The 18,052-nt window shown below is 34.2% G+C and overlaps 1 protein-coding gene across 6 annotated transcripts in view; it reads right to left on the reverse strand.

Moving 5' to 3' along the window:
- MTMR2 (myotubularin related protein 2) overlaps positions 1 to 18,052 on the reverse strand; it is a 98,785-nt gene that overhangs the window by 2,141 nt on the left and 78,592 nt on the right. For all 6 annotated transcript variants that reach the window (XM_025043761.1, XM_006907493.3, XM_015585992.2 and 3 more), the window contains 7 exons: positions 15,703 to 15,852; positions 14,774 to 14,962; positions 11,753 to 11,938; positions 9,048 to 9,254; positions 5,402 to 5,494; positions 2,534 to 2,647; positions 543 to 719 (listed from right to left, as the gene is read on the reverse strand). In XM_025043761.1, the coding sequence (XP_024899529.1) occupies positions 543 to 719; positions 2,534 to 2,647; positions 5,402 to 5,494; positions 9,048 to 9,254; positions 11,753 to 11,938; positions 14,774 to 14,962; positions 15,703 to 15,852 (1,116 nt within the window). The remainder of the gene's footprint in view (positions 1 to 542; positions 720 to 2,533; positions 2,648 to 5,401; positions 5,495 to 9,047; positions 9,255 to 11,752; positions 11,939 to 14,773; positions 14,963 to 15,702; positions 15,853 to 18,052) is intronic.

Here is an 18,052-nt window from a genome sequence, read left to right on the forward strand (position 1 = left end):
CTTTCTAACACATCAGTGAAAATTAATTTCAGGGACTCTATTAACAACATTGCTCTTTCACGGGCTCTCCTAGTGTTCCCAGGTATTTCCAAAAACTATCCTGAAACTGATACTTTTCCAAATACAAATATTTAAGTAACAAGACCATCTAAAAACCAGTACTCAAAGATTTCCTATCATTCAGTTGTAGATTGTCTTTTATATAGTTCTAAGTAGTAAATATTCCATATTTCAAAATGGACCAGAATTTTGTTAGGTTTTAAACTAAAGGTATTTTCTCCAACCTATTAAAATGAGACCTCTAGAAGTTATCTAGTCCAATACCCTCATTTTATAGAGAAGGGAAGAAAAGACAAAACAAGTGATTTGTCCAAAGTCAGGATAAGAACCAAGTATACTAATTTACCCCCCGTGTAGTACTTTTTTAGGGAGAGTTTTAAATATGCACACATAATTTTTCTAGGTGCTTTACAGCGGACAAATGTAATTTATACGCTTGCATGGATTAAAAACTCCCATTGTATATTGTATAGCGCATATACCTGTGGTTTCATTCGTGGATTCCACCTTACGTAATACCCCACCCAGAGCTCTAGGTGGCGCATGCTGGCTACTGGATAAAGGACATGATTGGAATAGCTCCCATAGAGAGGATTAGTGAATTCTTCCAGCTGGCTATTTATGTAAGACCATAGTGACACAGTCCTTTTAGGAAGATTCTGTAAGAAGGAAAAATAGGTAAAGATTCTCCATCACTTAAGCTATTTATACTTCAGATGAAAGTTGTAAAAAGGTACATTGTGATCATTAAAATCTCTTTAGAGGGAGATAACTTCAGTGATAAGTCCCACTTATATTAAAATCAGAGGGTACTGGAAAACAGTGCAGTTCCTCAAAAAGTTAAACACAATGTGACCATTACCAGCAGTTCCTCTCTTAGGTATATATACCCAAGAGAACTGAAAGCGCACATAAAAACTTGTACACAGATGTTAAAAGCAGCATTACTTATAACAGCTAAGAAGTAGAAACAACCAGAGTCCATCAAATGATAAATGGACAAAATAGTTTTTGTCCATTTATCATTTGAATGACAATGGAATGTTCAGCCATAAAAAGGAATGAAGTATTGATATGTGCTATAAATTGAACCTTAAAAACATGTTAAGTGAATCTTGAAAACATGTTAAGTGAAAGAAGCCAGACATTAGGGCCAAATCTGAAATGATTCCATTTATATGAAATGTCCAAAACAGACAAATCAACAGGGATAGTGCTTGCCAGGCACTGGGAAGAAAGAAGGATGGGAAGAAACTACTACTAACAGGTACAGGTTTCAATGTTCTGAGAGTGATGATGGTTGTATAACTGTAGATATATTAAAAACTATTAAATTATATATTTTAAAAGGGTGAATTTTATGGAATGCAAATTATACCTCGCTAAAAAAATTTTTTAAATCAAGATATAGTAAATCCTATGCAAGGCTCTCAAAAATGAAAGTACCTAACATTCAAGCAATTCTTGAGTGCTACTATGCATAGAAATATTTACTGTGTGCCAGATACTGAAGAAATAATGGTGAATTTAAAAATTTAATATCTGCCTTCGAGGAACTTAAAGTCTAAGGAAGCACTTACTACACGACAGCTACTGTAGTGTTTTGTATGGCTTATTGTATTTAATCCTCACAACAGTAAGTACTATCATCTGTTTTATAGAAGCAGAAATTAACTTGCCCAAGATCACACAGTAAGTGACAGATCTAAGGTTTGAACCCATGCAGCCTGGCTCCAGAGCAAGCACTCTTTGCCACTCTGCTTTATAGGAAAGCATGGATAAAGTAAATTATAACCACATTTTTTAGAATGAAAATTGATTCAGAGGAAGATAACAGTTGAGATGATTAATAATTTCATACAAAGGATAGATGCATTTTGAGGAAAACGGAAGTAAAACTTGAATGTAATCCTTGCACGGTTTCTTCTAAATAACTATCCGCTTAACAGTGGTATTTCTGCAGAACTGGAGTGACAAACTTTAACTTTCTACATAGTATATTTTTAGTGTTTGAATTTTTACAGTATTTTCCAATTTAAAAAAAAAACCTAAAATGGCTCATGTACACAGAATATATTTTGGTATTTGAGCTGTCCATTCAAATGTATATTTTTTTACTAATTATATTTTTCAGCACCTGCTTTGAAGGGTTTCCATCCTGCAAGGAATAACAGGTATACTGGCGCTCTTTAGTCACACATAACTTCAGTTCTCTCTTTAGCAGATACTACTTCCCACCCATAAACTCACCTGATAGCTAGCTGGTATCTTCAGCCTTGTGGCAGGTATTTAAAAATAGATCAGGTTCAGATGTATGGAAAGAAGTAATCATATTACAGCATATAAAATAAAATACGGCCAAAGAAATCATGCAAAAGAAGGACTGTTCAGTTGAAATACATCACAAAATGAATTTTAGTAAAGTACATATTGGGGATAGATGCATAGAGGTGGTAGGGGGCTCGTATTTTACCTCTTTTCCTCTCTGCTGTTCACTGTTACAGAGGAATGTTCCAAATAAACAGCTATATAGGTGATCCAAAATGGTAATGAGAAAATATTCATTGAACTCAAATGCTGTAGGAAACTGCAAATCAAACACCACAAACATAAAATTAAGACATTTTTTCAACCATACTCGTCCCTGTTTCTGGGTAGATTCTTTGGAATACTTCTTAAATTAGGTAAACAATATTCAAAACTACATATTTCTAAGCTATTATGGCATTATCTGTTTGGTTTTCTGTTCTAAGATCATTTTACCACTTTTCTAAGACAGCTTCTTCTAAAATCTCCTTTTCAAACTCTTATGCAGCAAGAGTTTGAATGGTCTGACCTTGATATTTCTGTATACCCTGCCTGTTAGTCCTAAACTCTCTGGCTGATGAATTTTGACCTGGGCAATTATGGCAACTCCGGTCATTCTCTGCCAAAAATGACCAACCGTAAACAACATAGTTAAGATTTTTCTTTAAGTTTTCAACAACATAGCTTTATTTTTAGGAAATACACACACGCGCGCGCGTGCAACAGCATCAACTGCAAGCAAAAGGGAGAGGGCTGAAAACAACTTTACCTTGAAATTGCCTAAATTTTAGGAAGCAATAAGGTAATGTAGCAAATTTCTCAAACAAGGAAGAATAACTACCATGCCTTGGATAATTTTTGTGGCTGTGAAGTTCAATGAAGCGAGTGATCAAGCACATGCCAACAAAAAGCCAATTAACTGTGAGAAACTTTGTCAAATCCCATTTATTCATTCACAAAATAAGTCCCATCTCCTGTATTGTTACATACTCTTAACAGCCTTATTTATTAACCAACCATGAATGCACCGTGCCTCATTAAACAGCAATCCAAAAGAGCTGAGCCTGTGATTAGTTTTTCATCATCCTGGCAAAACAGCTCAGTTATGAGAAGACAACTTAATCAGTGGGCATGTCCTCACAACAAAACTAAAATAGCAGACCATTAACTACTGGTATTGCTTTTAAAATCTGAAGCGCCCTTCATCAACTGCTTTCTGATTTCAAGAGGGAGGGGATGAAGATGACGGTAGGAGAAGAGGAATCTGGCTAATTGCAACCTAATTAGTCCCATTTTGGCAAATGTGCTATTTAAGTCTCTGCACAAACATTCAATTATTTGTAAAATTGATGACTGTCAATAAACATTGTGACTAACATATTTTATGTTCGGCAAGAAAATATACAGAAAAACAACTAGATGTCTAAAATAAAGACATCACTATAATGTATTTTAAGTTCTAAAAAACATAAGATTAAACGGATTTTCTATTTAGTAACAAGCTCAAAACTGGAGTTAAACTGATTTTAGAAATGTAGCCTATAAAAAGTTAACACAATTACTAAAGAAGAAGTGTATCATATACTCTGTTATGCAAACAGCTAGTAAATGTGATTGATTTTTTTCTAACAAATATACCAGAACTAATACATTCACACATGTTGCCCCCTTCAAGTTATTCCCCCTGGAAAGCAGTAGCCATAACTATCAATCATGCTATGGTTTCAAACAACTTTTCTAGTCTTTTAGATAGGGCATACTGGATTTTTGCCAATCGTCAAATGTTATTTAAAAATAGAATATGGTAATGGTCAAAAGTGGGTCCTATTGTTTTGGGTCAAATACCTAAAACAGGAATTGGCAATAATTTGCATAGCTAATGTACTACCTCAAAGACAATTCCAAAGGAAAAAATCAAACCAACTCCAAGTAGTAGTAAACATTAAAATATATATATAGCATCTCCCCTCCCCCCAACAAACCAAGGGCCTAACATATAGAAAAATAAATTGTATATACATTTGTAGCATATGTATGAAAATACCAGCCTCATCATACTATAGTTATATCGACTACAATGCTTCATTTAACCCAGCAGGTTTCAAAACAATCTACCCAAACTGAAATGCTTATGGGAGAAAAAACAAACTATCCAATATACAGAAAAATTGATAAATTTCACCTGAAGATCACCATTTGTTTTCTTTCAATAAATTAAATAGTATTTCTCAAAGCTAAAATGTGACCCTAAAGTGAAGCAAAGCCAGCAGTTGCCCTGCCTTATAGTCACGTGGCAGGCAGTCTGACTAAAAACAAATCGGGCCTTCAGTTGTTTCAGGTCTGATAAATCCTTGGGTAAATAAATGATGTACCAATGAGCTATATCCAACTTTTGGGTTTTAGGATGCTTTTTCTTGATTTAACTGTTTTTAAGACACCAACCCCTTGCCTAGTCACGTGATCCCATAATAATAAACCAGGTATTTTTCATTCTCTGGTATCAGTCCAGAAGACTAAATCCATTTACACTAATATTTCACATCAGTTTTTAAGAAATTTGGTAAGAAGATCTAAAAAATATAATCTCTCCATACCTAAGGCGGGGGGGGGGGGGGGTGGGAAGAGAACTGAATCTATTACATATCTCATTTTTTCATTAAATTACTTAAAATGGGATTTTATTTTGCTTGAGTTACTTAGCCTATTTCTTCATTTCTTTACCTCTTCAGCAATATACAGATTAGCTGGGTGAATATACAGCTATTATTTAACTGCTTGTCCAAAACAGCAGAGGAAATCTGTTGGGTTATTATCAGTGCTCATTGAAATGCTAAGGGAATCAAATTGTCAGATGTTTAACATTACTTCCAAACAATGTCCTTTAGTTTACTTAATAATGTGATAATTAGGTAATAGTTCTATTACCTAAAACCTTACAAGAATTTTACATAGAATGTAGGCTAATCAGTGACCAAAATCCCAACTCTGACAGGATGGCTTAAAAGAGAGATGCAAGAATAGATATATAAGTTACCTGTTTTGTCATTTGCCAGACACAGTCAATAAACTGAAGAAAAACAGGCGATCTGTCTGCATCTGCATGGTTCTTATCTCCATGGCCAAGTCTCTGAAGCAAAGAAAGGGAAATAATAGATAAGCTTTAGAGTTTTCATTTTTTAATGGAAATAATTTTATCTTCCAATAAAATATTCGCTCATTGTTAAAAAAAAAATCAGAAAATTCTTTTAAAAGAACAAAGAAAACAGAATCACCCATAACCCTACCTATGAAATTTCTATTAACATTTTGATGCACAAGGTGCTAAATTATTTTTTAACATGAGATGCATGTAATAAGAATTACAACTTTGTTTAATAAATGAAACCCAGATCCTAAAAGGTTGATAATGGAAGACAGGAGCAGTCAGACCTCCAGAGCCCACATTTTTCTCCTGGAAAGCTCATCTTCCCCTGAATGTTAAATTACTCGTACAACATCCTCTGGAAGCACCCTTCTCCTTTAACACCTTGGTCAGTACATGAAAGGGACCTGTTGCATCTCAGCTCCAGTCTGTCTTCATCAAGAAGAATCATATTAGCACAAATCTTTGTAAACCTTTAAAAAAAAAAAATGCTTGACTTCTGCCCTCCAAGCATGCACTCACCCAGTTTTTTCTCAGTTTTTTCCTCCTCTGAGGACCTTTGCCTCAGATGACCAAAACAGACCCCTTCTCGGTACCCTAAAGCAGTGATTCTAAACTTACAGGCCATAGACTTGGTGGGGGAGGAGGGCTGTGAGGTCAAAACTATTTTCATAATGTTAAAATAGTATTTGCCTTTTTCAGTGCATTGCCATTTGCACTAATGGTGCAGAAGTGATGAAGGATAAACTTTTGGTACCTTAGGAGAAATGAAGCAAGGCACTGGAATCAAACTGCAATTAGTAGTTAAATTTTGCTATTAAAGTACTCTTTGCTTTTCAATCTGTGCATGGTCAGATTTTCCTCGTATACTTTAACCTCGTATACTTTAACAGAACATATTGCAGCAGATGTAATGAAGAAGTAGATATGAAATGCTCCCCCCACCAAATGTAGAACAATGTCACTCTTCTCATGAAAACTTTGTTTTAGAAAATATAGTTTTCTTTAATATGTTATGTTAATATATAATAACAGTACGATGGTCTGAATGTTTGTGTCCCCCTCCTTCAAAATTCCTATGTTGAACTCCTAATGTGATGACATAAGGAGTCGTCTTTGGGAGCTACCGAGGTCATGAGAGTGGAACCCTCATGAATGGGGTCTGTGCTCTTAGCAAGAGAGACCCCACAGAGCTCCCTAGCCTCCTTCCACCAGTGAGAAGTCAGCAATCTACAACCCAGAAGAGGGCCTTCACCAGAACCTAACTATGCTGGCATCCTGACCTTGGACTTCCAGCCTTCAAAACTGTGAGAAATAAATTTCTGTTCTTTTATAAGCCACTCATTCTGTGGGATTGTTATAACAGCCCAAATGGACTAAGAAAAATAGATTTATTTTTTTAATGAATACTTTAAAATGTTTTAATTTTAATTTCTAATATGATAAATATTGATATATAAACCATGTAAACAAAGTTCTCTGCGATCACAAATAATTGTCAAAAATGGAAAGAAGTCCTGAAATCAAAAAGTTTGAGAATCACTATCCTACATTAATTATATGAGCATATCCTCTTGACCAGATGTCCTTAATTGACAAATTCTGCTTTCATATAACTAGGGATAAAAAAAAAAAAAAAAATGGAGTAGGTAACCAGAATTAGCAACTTAGGAAATGAAGTAGGTAACCAGAATTAGCAACTTAGGAATCCATAGCATCTTTAAACAGTCTGAAATGTTTATGATTTTGATCACATTTATATGAACATGTGCAGTTTTGGCTAAATCTTTATCCTTTGAAGTAAGAGTTTGGGCTTTTTTTTAACGGTCTTTTCATGATAAGTACATTTTATAGAGAATTGAAAAATGTGAGCCATCTGAATAGATACTCCAGATGCCCACTTTTATTTAACAGTTCAAGTTCAAAAGCACAGACTACCTTTAAATGTCTGTTTCTTTCAAATTATTTATAAATACTACTCACATACCCTGGTAACTACTGGATACTAAAGGTTAACATTAAAGACAGCATCTGGGCAAAACGTTTTTCAGCTAATCTAGGAACCACACTCTCAGTGGCTTCAAGGGCTCTGACACTCTACCTCCCCATTCCAAGATTCTCTAAACCTCTCTCTCCCTCAACTCTAACTCTCGCCATGCTCAATCCCACCTAGACATTTGCTTACCCTGCTCCTCCTTCCTGGGAAAATATTCCTACTCTTCATTCTAATTCTATGATTACAACCAACACAGATGGGCAATAGATGAGAATCAAGTTTTCTGATTCCAAATTTAGCATTTAGCATATACTAAATTTAGTATCATAACTAAAAACTACTTGAATGTTTACTTAATTAAAAGCTACATGATCCAAAGGATGATTTAACAAAAAAGCAAATGTGAAAGAGTAGCATCCTTTAAAAGAGACGTAATAATCCCACTCCTCTATTTTAAAAACTGTAATTAGCTCTGTACACCCACTTGTAGAAAAGCCATGACCAACGTCCAGAGGACATCTGGGATGGTGAGGGGATTAGAATGAGAAAAGACTAAAGAAAATGGATGGTCAGCCAGAAGAACTGAAGATTATAAATTACATGGGCAGACAGCTACTTTCAAATATCTAAAGGGCTATCTTATATGGATAAGTAGTCATTTTGTTCTTTCTGTCTCTAAAGGGAAAGCAGGAAAATGGGAAGCAAATTTTAGTTTACTGTGAGGAAGAAGTTTCTAGTAGGTAGACTTTCTGAAGTGACACTAGATAGTTCCAGGAAGCAATTTACTGCTTATTGCTGGAGGTGTTACTAAAGAAACTAAAGTCATTTTGGGGACACAATAGAAGACATTCATCAGTGAATGCCTGGACTCTGAGGTCTTTCACAGTCTTCGATTTGATACCACCACCATCATCAACATACATTCTGAAATATACAGAGAGCACAAAATGTCATTTCCATAAAACTGCAACACTGTCCATACATATGGCCATTACAGTGTCAATACTTTAAAAAGGAAGATAAAAAAGTTGTTTTATTTCCCAACTGTGAGTCAAATTTTAATTTTAATTTTTTCTGTTATTTTAGTCCCAGGCTGTTTTCTTCTTTTTAAGACCCTGATCCTGTGTGAGCAATACTAGTTTATAGGGCTACTTTAAGAATAATTAAGCCATTCTTGTCTTATTTTAAGTCTACAGGAGAAGCTGGAGTGCCTTGTAATTCCATAACCATTTATGCTAATCTGAACTGTCATTTACCGGTGGAGACACCTGTAGAAATCATGGAATGATATCTGATGTTTCCTGGTAGCAATCACAGAAGAGACTGGGTCAGATAGATGCCTGACAAATAGCTAGTAGCCCTGGCTCCAGACTGCAAAGCTGTGACAGGATAGTCTAATGCTTTCCAAAACAAAGTTCTCTTGAGACGTTTACCCCACTAGAATAAATGATCAATTTTAGATGAATATCTAATGAATAAAAGGCATTATTTTCACACGCCTTATGTGAGATGCAAGTACACTGAGTTCAGGTCTTCACTTACAAGCTGAAATCGATGTCCAAAGCTCAGCCATTCTTTTTCCACAAGGACTTCAAATCCTCGGACAGTTCGATAGTATCCATCCAACATGAGCATGGCAAGGGAAGACAGCTGAGCTGTGCGGTCCCAGCCATCACTGCAGTGTACCACCACAGACGTCTTTCCTGACTCTACTTTGTCAGCGATCCTAAGAGCCCCTGCAAGAATAAGCTGCAAATTTTTTTTTTCCATTAAATTTTAAAAAATTAAATGCTTCCTTCTTCAAAGTTTACTCAGAGAACTTTGTTAGGGATGATTATCTCAATAACATGGAGAAAAAAACATCAGTCCCTTCCTAAATTTTTTTAATGGTAGAAAAACCTCATAAATGCAGACTCCTATTAATCTATACAATGAAACATCCAAATGAAAAGTACATTTGGGTTTTAAACCAAGAGTATGAATAAGAGGAAAAAAAGGATTAAGTTCTAAAATGATCTATTTCTAAGAATCTTCAAATATTCTAACATCACCCATTTAAATAAAAATAACCCAGCTGAGGCCTTATCTATTAAAGCAATACTTAACTAAATTTGAATAGGTATGAAAACCATAAACTGATCTCTTTTAAAGTACTCTATAGCTTCCACAGCATTTATTTTACTATTTTTATATATATCACAGCATACAAGAAAGCAGAGTGTAATACTTTAAAGTAAGCTACTTTTCTGTATCAGGAGGATTAAAAAATTCTCATCAGATCAATATATAACCATGTCAATTTAACTGGTATCTAAAATAATTTACCTTTTCTTAAGTTGATCTTGAGTTAAAACTAAACAGAATTAGATGTAACCAAAAAAGAAACAAAAGTATAGTATCCGTTGAAAATGACAATACAGCCCTATTCTCTGCATTGACCAGATCATATTTAAAGAACAATATGGTTCCACCTAGATCAGAATGAAAGACAACAGATTTACTAGCTAGGTCATAACCCTCTTTTGATCATAACTGTAGGCATAATCGGGAAATGGGGTACTCTGAAACAATCTCTATCTGGACTATGCACACTGTCTGTGAGCATTTTTTTTCAAAAGTGCCTGGGCCTCATTCTCCACTAATCCTATCTTACTATTTTAAACAACTTCTACCAAATCCAGACTTACATATCATTGACCCAAAGGATTAGAAAAATGGGAAAGTTAAGACTGACCAGGAAGAGTTCTCCAAAATGGAGAACATTTTAATTCATTTATTCATTTACAAAATAAACATTTATGGAGCCCCTTACTATGTGGCAGGCACTGCTCTAGGTGCTAGAGACAGAATGTGAACAAAACAAAGTACTAGCTTAATGAAGTCTACATTCTGGCAGAGGAGGCCAGCCAGATGCAAATAAATAAAGTGTATACCATGTCAGAGGGCAGTGAGTGAAAAAGCATACAGGTCTAGGGGGTGCTGACAGAACTGTTATTTTGTATGGAATGGTTGAGAAAGGCTTCTGGGAAAGTGATATGCGAGCAGAGATCTGAAGAAAGTCAGTGGGTAAGCCTTGCAGGTGTGAGGAGGGTGGGGAGGGGGGGAAAAAAAGGTAGTCCTGGCACAGCTGTACCTCTTGTACCTCTAAGGAAACTTGTTTTTGTTATAACCAGGCTTTTGGAGAGAACGTTGTACCTGCTAGTGAAATGACCTGGAATTTACAGAAGTGAGTGCTACGATTTATGTTAGTTCCAAATCAAGTCTTAAGGTTTTCTATTTACATTTCATGTAATAGATGGGCCACATGAACACGCATTTGAGAACTGTTCACACTTTGCTACATTCAAACTTCTAGGCTTCTAGAAGAGAACAGTACAAATAGTCTGTAATTCTCATTAGGTCAATTTGGCCTTTTCAATTTTATCTGAATTTTAGAGATTTTAATGTGACTACACGTCTGTTCCTCCTTAACATAAAAATTTCATTTTCCTTTATTTCATAGTATTAATATATGTTAGGTTATAGAAGTCCGTATTTTGGTAAGCTATGTTACTGAAATTCAGACCATATCTGAGAATATATGTAACTATATTAACTGAAATAACATTTGGTGCTTCAAACACTATATTACCATGTTAGGCAAATTAGTGTTCACATGGTAGTCTCCAAATCATTTAGCATTCAACTACTTCACTTCATCTCCCCGACCAGAATGGTTTCTACGTCACAAGTCATGCAACACATATTTATTGGGTGCCTATTATTCAGATAGTGCTGTCCTAACTCCTGAGGGGATAAAAAGAAACATGATTTATGATTTATCTAGCCCTTGTCTCCATGAATCAGCAATACACGTTGTTTGATACACAAAAATAACTAAGTGCAAGGTAGTACCAGATTAAATGGAAAGAAAAAGTGAAAACTTCAGAGAAAATGGAAATGGATGCAATCTGGGAAGGCTGCATAGAATAAATGAAATATGAACTCAGAACTGAAGAACAGGTAGAATTCAGACAGGATGGGAAAGGGTGGGAAAGAAGTACAAAATGTACAATATAGAAAACTAATTCATTCAAGCACCAAAACTTAGAAGTACTTCTAATTATCAAAGTGGTTATCAATTTTTCACTGTTCAGAAAGCTGCCTTCATCTTGATTTCAACTGTAAAAGCCAATATAGACAAAGGGACAAAGAAAGTCCTTATCTGATATTCTACAATAGTATAGGAAATAGTAACATATACCCACCTTAATATGTTCTAGCCAGTGAGTAGATTCCAAGTTAGACAACCAGTGGGTCTCTTCAATGTTGGGGTACACAATCTCCTTAAGTTTTCGTAATGATTCTCTCATAACGTGAATATTGTGGATATCTAGAAAAACTAGTTCTGCATTTTGATAGGCATCTTCACTTTCATAGCCTCCACCCTTTGCCTGGAAAACATATCACAAGAAATCATAAATGAATGCACATCCACTGTATGCTGACATCCATGAAAAAATGCCATAAACTATCCAATAGCATGAAAGATGACACTTTTTACTAGGAATCAGAAAACTCATGGAAAAATGAAGATGGCTCAGGGCAACTTAACCATTCTCTACCACATGTTTTTCTTCATAAAACAGGAATATACACTCACACTGACTTCCTTATGTAGTGGCTATTATAAAAATTAAATGTGATAACATATATGAAGGTACTTTATATTTAAAGCACTAAATTTCCCCACCCATATTTCAAGTCCTACCCAAACAATTTCTTACAGAAGACTAAAATCGCCGGACTAGTAAGCTCCATGTGCAAGAATATATCTATTTAGTTTACCACTGGCCCATGTTGTTTCACCTCCCTTCCTCTTCACATCAGTTTACTATTTATATTTTTTAAATGCTTTGCAATCATGACTTTGTTTTTATTTTAAGCATATTATTATTTTAAAATAAAAAGAATAAGTATAAAAGCACAAAATACTATGGCATATTACTATCACTATCCTCAAAAACTTAAACCTGCATCTACAGAACAGAATGAGAAATATTTGGTGATCAAAATAAGCTATGGCTGGAAAGAAGAACTTAATTGAGACATGGCTGCAAGATCATCTGTCATATTCATATCAATTAAGCTATAAAAATGTTCTTACTACGCAGGTAAAAAATATTTGTTGGAACACTTCTGAAAATTAAAAAAGGGAGGCAAGTGGGAGAATCGGGCAAAGGTAGTCAAAAGGTAAAACTTCCAGTTATAAGATTAATAAATTCTGGAGATCTAATGTACAGCATGGTGACTAGAGTTAATAACATTCTATTGCGTATTTGAAAGTTGCTAAGGCAGTAGACCTTAAAAGTTCTCATCACAAGGAAAAAATATTTGTAACTACATGAGGTAATAGATGTTAACTAGACTTATTGTGGTAATCATTTCAATATATATACATATATGAAATCATTATGTTGTATACCTTAAACAATGTTAAATGTCAATTATATCTCAATAAAACTGGTGGAAGGCATCAGGCTGGTAAAGTGAAGCAACCTTTCTGAAAACTATCTGTAACATGCAATAAAATTTTTTAAAATATGCATATTTTAAATTTTGATATAGTAATTGTATATCTAGTAAACTATTTTAAGGAAATAATCAAAGATGTCAACAAAAGATATCTATTTTGGCTACATTTAAAATACTATTTAAACGTCCGACATTAGAAAAATGATTCAATGAATGATACAGCTACATAATAAATACTATTATTTTTCAAGAATATTCCATTAAAAGAAATAATTCTTATGATGTTAAGGGAAAAAAACAATGAAACAAAATAACTAATGCTTAAATGCACAGAAAAAATAGTGAAGGAAACTATATCAAAATATTAGTAATCATAGGTGATTTTTATCTCCTTTCTATGCCTTCCTAGTTTTTATACTGTCTACTACATATCTTGTGATAAAAAAAAGTCCCAATAAAAAAAATATTTCAGTCCTAAAAAAGGGGAGATTTCTATAGTGAAATATACATGAAAATAATTTTAAAAAATAAGATGAGGAATATAACATTTTGCCCTACCTCTTTTTCTGCCTTATATTTCTCTCTCCTTTTCTCAGCCTAGAAAATATCCTAAATCTTATTCCTACTAATTCATGGCATAAAGTTTAGGGAGGGAAACAAGCAATTACTGGAAAAATATATGCCAGTCCTGGACTACGGGCTTCTCATACATATTATTTCATTGCTCTTTTATGAAGGAATATTTACAGTTTAATAGAGAATAACTGGAACTCACAATCCCCTCAAAATGTAATAGACAGGATGGAAGTAATTAGATACATCCTCCACAATTTCATTAAAAAGATGATCATCCCCATCATTGTTAATAATAGCAAAAAAAAACAGAAATAAACTAAATATCCAACAACAGTTGGTATTATTATTATTATACCATTAAAATAATGTTATAGGTGAATGTTTATTGGCATAGAGTTAATTTTTTAAAAAAGTTACAACGATTGCATTCTTTTTCAAATACATGTCTGCATGCATATACACATATATATGGAAAGTATAACCAAGGTTTAATGATGTTTCTTAGTTACAGGTTTAAGAGTGTTTTGAAATATTTTCTTCTTTTTGCTTCTCTGCATTAGCTAATTCTTCTATAATACATATACACATTGCTTATTCAGGGTTAAAAAAGGAGATAATTTTTAAAAGCTGAATTGTATCTCCTCTGGTAGATTTTGTCAACTGGACCAGAATTTCTATTTCCACAATGCAAGTATTTATTCTACAGCAGAAATCAGGACTACTGCTCCAGCTAAGATACTCCAAGTCTTCAGTCTGAATAACCTGTATAGGTGAAGGGCTGTCAGAAGAGGGCACCACTGGTCACTGAGAACACTGCTTCAGGCTACGGCAGTGCAGTGCAGACTTTGTATAAGCTCAGTTAGTTGTCAAGTTTGAAGAAGGGAGAAACTAATAACTGCTGAACACCTATTTATTATGTAAGCACAGGGTTATGCATTATTTTTTACTAGATGATTTTTACCCGCAAGCAACTCTGTTAGCTATTACTATTCTCATTTTACAAATGAGCAATTAAGGTCTAAAAAGATTAAACAACTAAGTCATATCACCAAGCAGGAAAGCCAGGATTAGAATCTATATCTTTATCACTGGAAAGCTTGACTTCTACTACACTATGGCTCCCACCAAACCAACTGATTCATGAAACTGTTATCATAATTATTGAAAGACAATCTTACCTTATTGGCAACGGCATTAACACTTGGCCGGGCATCAAATATAAAAATTTTATGAGACTGGGCATTGGAATCCATGATGGCTTGAAGGTATTTTTCATCTTCTTTGCTTCTCTTCCCACTCACTCCTACCATGGGCTGGCTACATCGAGTGATTGTGGCTTGACTTTCAGGATGAATCCATGATAAAACCTCAAGTGGGGAGGGGATGGTGACATACCCTTTATATACTTCTGTTTATAATTCTTCTCAGAAACAGTACTCTATAAAACTCTGCTTTCTTATTGGATTCAAAGTCTAGCCATGAAAGAATATATGAGGCTGCTATGAAATATCATCTTTTTTTCTAGCCAACTCTGGCACATGAAAACTTGGTCTAATTCTTTAATCAGATATTGATCTATAAAAGTCACTGATTATAGGGAAGTGTTGTCTCTAGAAAAAAAATACATTAAAAGTGGATAAGTAAGCCCCACTTTTAATGTTTTATTATTACTATTATCAACAAAAGTGCCCAACTATAAAGTCTTCAGAATCTATGAATTTTGTACCTAAATATATTTGAGTGGATCTTTCTAGAACACAGTGATTTATCACAGCTTTGTAAAATTTTCTTTCTAGGATTTAAAGGAAAAAGCACTTATCACCATGACTAAAGAATGTATAGTAAGATAAAGAAATAGTGCATAATACACAGAACCAGTTAAGAATCATGCAATTCTGTGGACTTCTCTAATACCCATGTGAAACTCTCTAGAAATCTAAGTCTTGCCCCTAGTTTTAATTTTTTTAAGTAACACATTCTCTAATATCCCCATAAAAACCTGATGCTATAGCTATTTTTATCCTGCATCCATTCTCCCATTCATTACTCTCAGCATTATGTAGAGTATAAAAGCATTTATGAAGTCTCATCAAAGCTTCATACTTACTGGGATACGGCCCCTTGATCTGAAGGATGCCACTCTCTTTAATTCTTCATCAGGAATATTTGCTGGTACAACCAAGAGGGCAGGGTATGTATCACAAAGCTCATATCGTTCATTTATCTTTGTTATTCTCCAGCTTTCATTTGGAATTCCCTGTATGTGAAATAAAACAACACAAAGTACTACCTAACTAAAATATTACAAGACATCAGAATAGAAGGCATCCTATTCAGCTTCTGTCATCTCTACTATCCATCTTTTAAGTTGTTGGGATAGTTATTGTCTGCCTTTGGTGACCAGGCTATTTGAATGAGACATTCCAACATAGAGATCTGTGTTCTTTGTGGCATTCAATTTTGTTAATATTTATTACATTATTAAATATTGATCAAGTGCAAGGTCTGTGCTACAGATCCAGGAGGAAGGAAGGAAACAGCAAGATCACAAATATTTCCTGTCTTTAAAAAGAACAGTCTCATTCAGTTTCATTGGATGTTTGAGTTTGTGCCATGCATACAAAGAAATTTCACAGGGCAGGCACCAAGTGTCCACCAAAATGCTATATATATTTTTTATCACTTACATACCTAAAGTGAATTATAGTACTAATTAAATATTGCTAATATAAAACATATTACAAGGGAGTAACAGAAGGCAAAGCCAAAAAGAGAAGAGAAATACTTAAAATATTTTTTTAATAACACATCAATTATAAAGTTCTCATTGGTCCTTCAATATTTGCTGTATGTATAACTAGTATACTACTTGACATATAAAATTATCTAGTAAGACACAAATATTTTTCAACCTTCATACTAGAGAAAATAAAACCATTATATGAATATATATTTTAAAATTTTTATGACCCCTGACAAGTCATACCACAGAAAAAGACAGAATCAAAAGAAAACAAATTATAGTAATATACATATATACATTTATTGAGCATCTGCTATGTGCAGGCACTGTGCCAGCAGCCTCTTTACACATATACACACACAATTTAAAAGGTACAAAACTGTATGCATAGTATGCTATCATCTGTTCAAAACACACACAAGCTTTGTGGGAATAAAATCTCTGAAAGGATATATAGGTAACCAGTAACAATATTTCCTAAAAGAGAAAGGAAATGGGAGGCTTGGGGGACATGGCTGGCCTAGAAGAAATACCTACATTTCAATATACGCCTCATATCTTTTCAATTTTACACAGAGTGCAAGTATTACCACTTCCAATTTTTTTCAATTAAAAAAAAAAGGAATACTCTGCTGCTTTATCTCTAGTCTTAAGACTTATATTGAGATGATCTCCATTTTCCTCCATAATAAGCTTAAAAAATATTTTTTAAAAAACCCTGAGTTTTTCATATGATTCAATAACAACAAACAAACAAACAATCCAATCAAAAAATGGGCAGAGGACCCGAACAGGCACTTCTCCCTAGAGGACATACAAATGGCCAACAAATACATGAAAAGATGCTCAACATGGCTAGCTATTAGGGAAATGCAAATCAAAACCACAATAAGATACCATCTCACACCTGTTAGAATGGCTATAACCAACAAGACAAGTAATAACAAATGTTGGAGAGGATGTGGAGAAATAGGAACCCTCAGACACTGCTGGTGGGACTGCAAATTGGTACGGCCACTATGAAAAGCGGTGTGGAGGTTCCTCAAAAAACTAAGAATTGACCTACCATATGATCCAGCAATCTCTCTATTGAGTATTTACCCCAAAGACTTGAAAACTTATATTTGAAAAGATATTTGCACACCAATGTTCATAGCAGCATTATTCACAGCATTATTCACAGTGGCATTATTCACCTGGAAGCAACTGAAGTGTCCTACGATAGATGATTGGCTAACGAAGCTGTGGTACATATATACAATGGATTACTCAGCCATAAGAAGAGATGAAATACTGCCATTTGCAACAACGTGACTTTGAAATAATCATACTAAGCGAAACAAGCCAAACAGAAAAGGCTGAAAATCACCTGATATCACACATGTGGGCTATATAAACTTAAAAGCAACAAATGAACAGGACAAACAAACAGAGACTTATGGACATGGACAATGGACTTGTAGTTACCAGAAGGGAGGGGAGGGGGAAGGAGAAAGTAAAAAAAATAAAATGTTAAAAAAAATTATGGATATATAGTATGAAAAAAATTAATAAACTGGCATTTAAAATGTTTTAAAAATAAAAATAAAAACTCTGAGTTTTCTAACTACAAAAAATACAGCATCTTCTCTACTAGACTTTAGCTTGGTAGAGTCAAAAACAAATAAAATGCCTTAACTGTAAGAAAAGTCAACAAATTATAAGTCAAAGACCA

The sequence above is a fragment of the Pteropus alecto genome, unplaced genomic scaffold, assembly GCF_000325575.1.
Source record: "Pteropus alecto unplaced genomic scaffold, ASM32557v1 scaffold12, whole genome shotgun sequence".
NCBI lineage: Eukaryota > Metazoa > Chordata > Mammalia > Chiroptera > Pteropodidae > Pteropus > Pteropus alecto.